This window comes from Sylvia atricapilla, chromosome 5 (assembly GCF_009819655.1).
Source record: "Sylvia atricapilla isolate bSylAtr1 chromosome 5, bSylAtr1.pri, whole genome shotgun sequence".
Classification (NCBI taxonomy): domain Eukaryota; kingdom Metazoa; phylum Chordata; class Aves; order Passeriformes; family Sylviidae; genus Sylvia; species Sylvia atricapilla.
The window spans coordinates 46,307,174-46,317,717 of record NC_089144.1 but is presented as its reverse complement, the minus strand read 5'-3'; the positions used below and the strand labels follow the sequence as shown (position 1 = coordinate 46,317,717).

Here is a 10,544-nt window from a genome sequence, read left to right as displayed (position 1 = left end):
GATGCTGCGGCCAAGATGGCGCCGGGCGTCGAGTAAGCGCGAGTGGGGATAGCGGCTCCGCTCCCGGCGCTCTCCCCACCTCGGGCAGGGGCGGGCGCAGGGATGAGGCGCGCTTCTGGTCCCGGCTGGTCGTCGTGAGGGGCGCGGGCAGGTAGACACCATGGCGGGGATTATCAAGAAGCAGATCCTGAAGCATCTCTCCAGGTCAGTGGGCGCGGTGCATCGGGCAGGCTGGGGCGGTGTGGAGCGGGTCGACTGCGGGTCCCTCTCCTGGAGAGCGACCCTCGGTCTGGGCGCTGGGCGAGGAGAACGGGTGCATTCTGCCCGCAGAAGGGGAAACTGAAGCCTCCTCCTGGTAGTGATTTGGAGGCGGAGGGGGTGGCCGGCGGCCACAGCCGATTACCTGGCCCGTGGCCCCCGGCTCCTTCGCCCGGTGCCCGCCGGCGCGGGCGGGGAGGGGGCTCGGCGTGCCTGGCGCGGGAGGGAGTCACCGAGTGAGTCACCGCCGGGCTCGGCCGCCTCCCCGCCGGGCAGACGGCGCCCGCCCCCGCTGCCCGGGGTGTGCGGGGGGCAGAGGAGCGGGGGAGACCCGGCCCTCGGGATCCCCGGGCGGCGGAGGCGAAGGGCGGCCGCCGCGGTGTGCTGGCTGGCCGGGGCTGAGGCAGCTTGGCCTGTGTCCTTGCAGCTCAGCTCGCCAGTTCCGAGCTCTTGAGACACAGGTGAGGCCGGGCAACAAAATGGTGCACCCAGAGAGATGAAAATAAGTTCGTGGTTTTCTGGGTGACTGAAATAATGTCTAAGATGCCTCGCGGCCTGAAACGAAACAAACAAATCTGCTGTAAAGGTCTTAGCTGTCAATGTCGTGTGCTTAAAAGATGGAGGAATCACAGAAAGTACACAATCTGATTCATACCGTTTTAGAAAGCCGCATCAGGTTTCTCCCATTTTCTGAAGAGAAGCAAAAACCTGTTAGGTATTTGATCTGTCATAATACCACAGCATTGCTAATTCTTCAGAGCTTATTTGTATATCTTGAAAAATATAACCTGAAATACTTCAATTTTTAGGGTTTTTTTTCCCCCTAAATGTTCAATTCCACTTCTGTGTGGTATTTCTGAGAAGCACATATAGAGAAAATTTAATAAAATGAAGTGACAGATTGTCATTTGACTAATCTGTTGTTGATGCACACAGAAAACATAATTGTCATTCCAAATCATTTGATACCTATCTGCTAAATGTGATGTATGGAGCAGTAGTAGAATAATTTTTCTTGTCTGCCCTGCTCATGAGTTATGTAGCAGGGAATGCTGACAAAGAAATCTTTTCTTCACATGAAAATGACAGAGCACTGTGTGAATGGAAATGCAAGGAGAAGATGTCATCAGCCTTGAGTCAGTTTTCTAATTAGCAGGAGCTTGGAATAGCTGGATTTAGCAGCTTGTTTCCTGCCGTGGTATATAGCAAGCTGTATGGAAAGAGAGGTGAGCTCTAGTCTCTGTGCTACAGGTTCACTCTCAAATGTGTCTGGGAGCTAGGCATGAGTAAGATGACTCAATTTTTGTCTAGTTTTTCAAATGAACAGCTGAATAGATTAGAACTAAGTACTTTGTAATGTTGGTAAATTTGTGATTCCTCCCCTGTGTTGTGATAGTGCTTACTCAACAAGGCTCTGTCAAATGATTTTGACAAATTTTATCACTTCTGGAAAGCTTACGGAATATATCCAGTGATCTGAGGCTTGCAAGTTGAACTTGATGCTCATAATCCGTGCCATTAAAAGTGTGCTTGCTACCTAAAATGTAGACAGTATTATTCAGCCCCTTCTTATGGGTGTTCTTCATTACATGTTCAGATAATATCTTTACTTCCTGCATAACAGGTGTTTCAGTGGTTTCAGAAGCTGGTTACTCAGGAAAACAGAACTCAAGTGATGTGAGCTTAAATTTCAGGACCTTGATTTTTCAGCAAAAATTATGAAAGTATTCAAGATTTTCTTTAGTAAGTTTTCTGAGAATGTGACTAAGGAGCCATAAAGAATTTCCTGTAAGAGACAGAGTGCCAAAGGACACCTTCACTTTTTACTCTCATTAACAGTAGTTGCTGTTCTGCAGTTTTCATAGTTTCTTGAAACTGCTGCCTGCTTGTCATCTTCAACTAAGCAGGTATTAGTGGTGGGATTAAAACTTATTGGAAGAGGTGCATATATAATAAAGCAATAGTGGAAAGAATTAACCTCTCATCTCAATTTATTTTCATTTTTGAATGTTTTATTTCCCTTTATATTTGAACAAAGACACAAATTTGTACCTTAAGTTACAGGGAAGTACTTTGATTTTTTTGCCACAAACCACAGAACAGTTGGGGTTGGAAGGGATCTTTAGCAGAGACCTTGTCCAGCTCCCCCAGTCATCATTGATTTGGCAGTTTGCTGTGAAGATTACTGTAATATCTCTTAAACATGTGTTTACTCTTTTACCTGTGTAGGTACTGTATTTCCAAATTTGGAAGCATTATGTCATTCAGCAGCACAGTTTCCATTTAGCAGTTCACAGGGCTTTTATTAGATGAACTGATAATGGACACTGGTGTAGAAGGAGCTTTGTCATTCTACATTTGTTAGGCAGCGAAAATTTTACATAGATATGAGTCTTCAAGGTCTGAGAACAAGAAGGTGACCCAAACTGGATTTTGAAACGGTTTTGATATCTAAATTACTTTTTACTTTTGTAAAGGGATTTTCTTATTACTGTGTTACAGTTTAAGAGCATTGAAAGTAATGAAACTTATTTTATTCAGCTTGTAACAAGTCTGTATCTCATGTGGTAATGATGGATGTGGTAATGAGTTTTTTGCTTTTTCAGGTTTTTAAAAAATTTTAAAATGTCCTCTATCTTCACCATGTATTGTTCTTTCCCAAGGTTGTGGTAGAAAATGAGGAGGGAAGGGGTAGGAACGAACTACATGTGTTTTTGTTGTAGTTCACATTATGTGGTGCTTGGTGTAGGATATGAAACTTAATGTATCAACTGAACTGAAGAGATGAGTTTGCTGTTTGGAGGCTTGAATTTTTGTCATCTCCATGTTGTATTAGGCGTGCTTTTACTGAATGCAGTTGACAGAGTGTCTTTATTTCATATGTGCCCTAAAGTAAGTGTCTTGTGGGGTCTGGATAATAGCATTGTCCTTTAAAAAGGTAGGAAAGACGCCTTCCCTAGGAGAAGTCTTCTCTGTAGTGTTGGGATCACTTATTCATACTGTAAAGGTCTTCCCTAGTGAACTGAAAGTTGTGTTGAATCATCATTTGTGCCGTTACGCGTTTTCAGTGGGTGAGAGATTTCTTGTTGAACAGCACCTTTTTATTGCAAAATTTTCTGTTCAGTGCTCTGCTATGATTATTGCACATATCCTTGAGCATTCCTTCTTTTTTCTCAGACTTGGTGGACAAGTGTATGAAACAAGGGTGTTAAAGATTTTCCATAGGAATTTAGATTGCCCTGTGCAAGTTCATTGTGGTGTTGCTGCAATACTTTCTCCGGTTGTGAGGGGATCATCTCCGTGGCAGAGGTTTCAATCTTGGGTTTGTTGGATGGGAGGTACATACAGAGATCGGGTATTACTAAGTCAGACTTGTATAAGGGTGATTTCAGGTGTATTATAGATTTGGCTTCTAGACTCATTGAAATTCCCTTTCCTAGTTAATGAGCAGTCTGAGTCTTCTGTGTATCTGCATGATCCATGCCTTTCTGTGAAAAACAGTTTTGTTTATCAAGATATGTGTAAATGAAGGCAAGCTTATAAACTTTGCCTGTCTGATAAGTAGTCACACTAAATATGACAGTCTTCACCTCAATTGATACTAACTCTTAAGTTTATCAATAACACATAGTTCAGCTTGAAAAGTTACAGTTTGCATCTTACTCAATGTTTGCCACAAAGAAAACAGTAAGGGGTTCTAAATTGTTTGGTATGGCAGAAATTGTTTTCAGTTGTGTCATTAGTTAATGTTCTGCATGAACTTAGACCTTTGCTTTTGCTTATCTGAACCAATAGATGTGAACATACTAAGATTTCAGCAGAAGAAAATTGCAGGGAGTTTTGCGACAATTGTTTTCATTTCATAGCTGGGAAGTCATTCTGAAGCTCATATAAAGAATGGTTGTACAAAGAGTAGCATCCTAATTGTATGGATATCTGGAATCAGTTGGTCTTGATATACACAATGATATCCTACATAATCTGGGACAGCTTCACTGATATACATCCTACTGAAGTACTTGCCCTGCTTATTGACCTGCTTTTATGCCAGTCAGACATGCCTATTTGATGAGGAATGTTGTCCTCTCAGGAGATCAGAGGTGACTCCTTTTAGAGTAAAGCAGTAAACCTTCATTGGGCTAGAACTGGCTGTTTCCTTCCTGTAAGTAAATGACTAAAATTGTTTGATGAACTGTGAACATTCTGCTAGTAGCAAAATAAGTAGGGTTTTGCTTATTTTCAGTTTTGTGTATTACATTTCTATGTCACTTTAGTTTTGTGAAAGATAGTCAATTCCTTTAGCCAGCCAAAGAACACAAAACGTGTACTTTTCCACTTTTCTCTTTGCTTGTACTAATTTTGCAGAGTGTATTCTAGGTTACTGACTTTATTTGCTTGTGTAGCGTTTGATAAAATTGCAAAACACTATGTAGACATAACGATCTCTGTTGTTCTGAACGAGTCTGTATTGAATCTGTATGCTTGCAGAAAGTGTTAGCGTGTCTGTCTTAAATGCTGCACCTAGGGAAAGAATGAGCCTAAAAAACTACAGGTAGTAAAGCAGAACTGCTTGAGACAGCAGACAAGGAGGAAAAAGAGCAATGTGAAATTTCACTGTAATCCTGTATTTCTTAAATCCCCTTGTGTTTGAAAATCAATACTTCTAGTATTTAAGTGGAGACTTCATGCCAACAATTTCTTCCATGTGAATGTGTTGGTAATGTTCCAGTGAACACGAGGGAATCAATAAATGCTTTTTTCAGCAGAAATAAAAACCTTTCACTTTCTACCATTTTTGTTAGTAGCTTCATTCATCAAAATGAATTTTAAGATTCTGTAACAGAACATCTTCCGAAATTCAAACTGAAATTGCTGTGGTGCTTTATGAAATTTTACCTGTATTTTGGAGATAAACAAGCAGTAAAGCATTTTCTAGTAAAATTCTTAATCATTACCTTTTTTAAGATTTGATATTAAATCTTGTGTTACATCTCAGAAAGATCTCTTAAGGTTTCAGTAGTGTTTGGGTTAATAAAATAAACTCACAGTATTTGACTTCTTTTCAGTTTGTTTTACGTTTTTTTGGCAAATGTATTATAAATCTAAATGCTAATTCTACAGACACTGTATTTGTACAGTTAAAGTTCTGCTGAGGCTTTGTTGAGGTCAGACAACTCTCGTGCGTACATAATAAAAACGAATGCCTTTGCACAATCAAGAGGAATTAATCAGCAGCGTTTTAGTTGTAAATGATAATTTTCTTTTGAGTTCTCAGAATACTAGTAAGTTACACAATGAAAATAATCTTGAAGATTGCTCTGTTCAAGTGTCTGACACACTAGTATGAAGTGTTCCCTGGGAAAAAAAGGATATTTAAATAAAGCCTGTAAGGAATACAATTGTCTTTTAAGATCAAGTGATTCTGGAGTATGCAAGAATCAAAACTAGCCCACAGTTACTTTTTTTTTTTTTTTTTAATTTATTATTTCTTCTGCCAAAGCCTTAGTGTTTTGAGGTGATTTTTTTTAATATTGAGGCAGAATAAAAGTCTGTACTAAATAACTCCAAGAATTAGAGATGCTTTTTAAAGTGTTGGATTTTTTTCTTTTTTTCTATAAGAAGATTGGGTGAAGGAGATCAGATAATTTCTGATGAGACATTAATGGAATTATAAAAGCTTATGTGAAGTGATTTATTTCACAGGTTTTTTGAGAATCATAAGAATAATTGCTAAGAAGTAATTACTCAATTATATCAATAGAAACCTGGGTTTGGCCACTTGCACAACAACCCAGGTTTCTCAATCCAGTAACTTCTGTAGGAGTACATCTTTGTGGAGCTGGTGCTAACTGTGGTTCAGATCTCTTCATTGTCTTCATTTTTGATAAGGAAACACAGGAGAGGAAAGAGTTCCAGCTAGGCTGTGCTTTTTAGTTCTTCCAGCCTCCCACAGATGTATGTACAGGCCTTGCTGGAAGAATGTCCCCATCACAGATTTCATAGCAGCTCTGCCATGCATCTTCACCATTTAGCTTGAGAAAACCAGGTTTGGGGTTTTTTCACTCAGAGATGTTTGCTCCTTCTGACTCCCAAGGAAGCAGCACTTGGATCCAGCTATCCAGGAATCTGAAAGTTAGGTGGTCGCAGGCTTCTGAAACAGTTTTCATGTTGTAGTTTCTTCTGTTGCTGCGGGTCTGGAAACTTGAGAAGAATAATTTGTAACTAGGTATCTGTAACTGACTTCAGTGATAAATCTCTTAAATTCTGTTCTGATATCCCAACAAACTGCCTACCAAGGTCACTATCCAAATGTTTTGGTTTTGTTGCAGGCAAAAGGGTGAAAGTGTAGGAATTAGTTATGTTTAAGATGAGGCATCTCTTTGAAGTGAAGACAGTTAGCAGAAAACTTTATTTTTGAGGAGCTTATTGTACTGAAATTTCATAGCCTGCAAAAATCAGACTTTCAGATGTGTGTAAGTCTTTGTAGTACCACCCCAAACACAAAAATAAGCCCAGAAGTCCCATTCTCCTATATATCTACAGTCTTTAGTGTGAATTTTGAATAGCTGAGGTTGGGACACTGTAAATAGGAATAAATAATGTGAGAAATCTCAGGCTAGGCAAAACAAAACTGGAAAGTTGTCTTCCATTTAAAAATAAAACAAAACCCTCTTATGCTGCATCTTTGAGCTATTTTCCTTCTCTTTCATTCTGTGAAAATGTTCTTACTGGGTATCTCTGAAATGACTTGGCTACATTCTATAGATCCTCCTTGCATGATTAAAATTTTCTTCATAAGCTCATAATAAGTTCATTTAAACAGACCTCCAGTACTTAGGATCTAACAGCAAGAGATATTCTCATGGGAATCTGGTGTTTTACACAGGTCTGTTTCCTTTTGATTTTTGTAGTGTCATGATGTGTAACAAACTGTTGTAACTGCAGTTATCTTTAGCTAAAACTCTCTTACATTATTGTATCACTCCTTTTTCCCTTTGAACTTGATCCCTTGTATGTCCCCTGTGTCCCGTTCCCTGCAGCGATCCCAGCTGGCTCTGGTGGAGATTGGTTTGCTGTGAATATCCTTACTACCAAAATGAGTACCAGAAGCTTCTCAGAAGCCGTGGCAACTGACCACTTGCTTTCACCAGGAATAGGGGCCTTATGTCTGAATACCTTGCCCTCAGGTAACTTCCCCTTTCCCACCTTTGTAGAGTAAATATAAGAGGTGGTATGTATTTATATAAATTTAGGAGTGAAGTGAGCTCTATAAATGCTACTTAGGTTTCCACTTATCTTTCTTTTTGTAATTTAAAATTCTGCAAAAAATAATTGTTTGCTGTGCAGCTGTGTGTTTTGACTTCTTTGGGGTTTTTGTAACTCCTAAATTAAATTTGTAAAACGGGCTTGTGAACTAAATCAGCAATCCCTTTATAAACATACCTTTATCTATATTTTCTAAATGTAGTCTGAGTATTTCCTAGTATCTTTAGGCTATATGACATTTACTGTTTATTATTTGCATCTACTTAATTCCTTGTCATTACTTATTGTGTATTACCTCTATCGATATATTTGAAGGATCGGTCAGCTCTTTAAGTAGTTTACAGAAGAAAGTGACTGATATTATTTTTTTTTTATTAAAAGAATTCTTACAGGTAATATCTTATCAAAAAATCTTATTTTGTTGTGAGGTCTGATCAGCTAGCATTAAAATAGATACGTGCTAATGTCATATAAATAAATGATGCAATTTCCAAAAAGCAGGTATTGTTATGCTTTTAAACTATATCATTATTTCATGATTTTAAATTTCTGAAGTTATTTTTCATCATATGGCTTTTTCTTTTGCATTTTGTACAGAATGTTGTATTTTAAATGGAATTTAATAGTTATCAACTATAAGCAAACTAAGGTGGTTTTATTGCTGCCTGCAGTGGCAAAGTTGTAAATACATTACCAAATATTGTTTGATATATTCAGGATTTTGTGTTTTCTTCTACTCAACATATCATTAAGCCCTGACATGTATAGGATTGTCATGTTTGAATAAAGTTCTTTGGATTTGATCATATTGGCCATTTCTCTGCTTGCTGTGGAAAGACTTATGGAACAGAAAACTGAATATTGGTCTGTGTGAGGATTTATCATAAATGAAAGGTGAATTGCTTAAGCAATGTTTTATTTGCCACATGATTATCACTCGTGCAGTGCAATCTCCTCATTTATGCACAGTGCTTGGCTGTGTCTGCACAGATCTGCTTCATGACACATAATTAGATAATAATCATTGATGACAGCAGCTGTCTCAGTTCTGCCTGTACCCAAAAAGCAAGCAATGCAGCTTTTCTAAATTGAAAGAAAACAATTTCCTGTATGTGTTATTACAGAATTAGCTAGGGGAAGCATTATGTACTGTCAAGAGACTTGGTGAGGATGTCATTGTTTGAGAAAGTGTGGAATGAGTCTTGAAGCTAGTAGGAGTGTACTAAGACGTTTTTAGGAAGTCACCTGGAGTGGGAGTCTGTGTTGAAGTCCTTCTGTGTTGTGATGAAATGGAACAATTATTTGGAAAGTACCAGCAAAGCAGATGTAATATTCAGGGCTCCTACAGTGGGATGGATGAGGGGGAGGTGTGACACTGCACCAGATGTGTTACAGAACTATGGGTTGCTTGTTGAATCAAGGTCCTAATTAGTGATTTGCCTGGAAAGGAAGGTCTGGATTTACATTATGACAGGTCAAAAAGCATGGTAAGTGTTAGGTGCTTGAGGTCCTGTATAGTAGCCTGAGAAGTCCCACCTGAAGCTGTAGGTTTGTAGGTGGTATTTTGGACTTCTCAGTGTGCTATAACTATTCGCCAGCCTGCGAGCAATAGGTCCAGGCTGGGTCTTAAACAAGGAAATGCCCTGTCCTGCTCCAGAAGGTTGGGCAATGAGCACCTTCACAAAGTGCTTTGCAGCAGGTGATGCAGATCCTCTCCATGCTGCACATCCAACAGGCCGTGGAGGGTTCTTTATCTTGCACTCAGACAGCAAATACACACCTGACAATTCTGCAGATGTTCAAGGTGAGATTAGATAAAGCATGTAGCCATTTGTGTGGCCGCAATACCGATAGATAAAGGGGTGATACCTTTCTTGTGTACAAATTGATGTTGGAGGGTGTAAGAATGTGTCAATTGTGTATCACAGACAGTGAGGGGTGTACTTGATCAAGCCAGTTACTTACTTAAAATTAGCCATGTTTTGTGGTGTTAGGCTGGATGAGAGGAACTCAATTGTAACAGTATACACTGTTGATCTCAATACTTTGTTTCTGTGGCAAATTTGACAGAGGTAGTTCTATTCCTTTCCTACTTGAAGTCTTAAAATTCGAAGTGGTGTAGGTGAGCTGGAGTGGTAGTAGACCTCCTCCACTCTGTTACTTAGAGTCCTGGGAAGGAAACATCTTCCTGAGAAACTCAATTGAAAAAGGCCATTTGTCTTGTTTCAGAAATGGTGTAATATTCCTTAGTTATCAAATAACATGGTTCAGCCAGGTGAAACAGTAAAAAAAAAAAAAAAAAAAACCAACGCAGTTATCTTCGTGTTCCATTTCTGCTGTTCTATTATTGGTCCAGTTGCCAGTGCTTAGTAGGTCATGCTTCCCTTTTTCAGAGCCTGTTGTTTAAGCAGTTTGAGTTCATAACAAGGAGATAAGCAAAACTTGAGGCACATACTGTGATTTAATAATTTGTCATGACTCAAGCATGTATTTAGAGTCATATCGCTGAGGAAATTTTATTTAAAAAACAGGAGGGCACATGGTAGAGCTGGGAAAACCAGTTGCATATTCAGGAGATGTGCAAAATAGCTGAGAATCCGTGTCCAAATGTGATCTGGACTTCTCTTATTTCTTTACTACATCCAGAGGTTGGAGTTTCTGTTGTCGAACTTGGCAAGGCACCTGGTATTTGCTCCAAACCTTTGGGAAAGCTGCTCTAAGCTTCATGTGGTTTGTGGCATTTTGTATACAAACCATAACCTTGTGACTTCAGAATAGGGTTTTCCCATCTTCTCTACCTGTTCTTGGGCGTTTTTTGTTTCTGTTTTCAACTTCTTGGCCATCTTCTCTGCTCCATTCAGGGCTCCAAGCCTGTGATGCTACAAACAAACCTTTGGAAAATAAATATTTTAGGCAAGGAAATAAATGCATCTTTTATGTAGGTTTTGAGTTATTTTAGAGGGAGAGAACTGAAATAACTGTTGTGGCCCTGACAAAATACATTGATTGTAACTTACTCC

The 10,544-nt window shown here is 39.4% G+C and overlaps 1 protein-coding gene across 2 annotated transcripts in view; it reads left to right on the top strand.

Moving 5' to 3' along the window:
* The window catches only part of BLTP3B (bridge-like lipid transfer protein family member 3B), a 47,944-nt gene continuing 37,400 nt past the window's right edge, over positions 1 to 10,544 (top strand). For both annotated transcript variants that reach the window (XM_066319352.1, XM_066319353.1), the window contains exon 1: positions 1 to 204. In XM_066319352.1, coding sequence (XP_066175449.1) covers positions 161 to 204 — 44 coding nt within the window. In that variant the 5' untranslated portion in view covers positions 1 to 160. The remainder of the gene's footprint in view (positions 205 to 10,544) is intronic.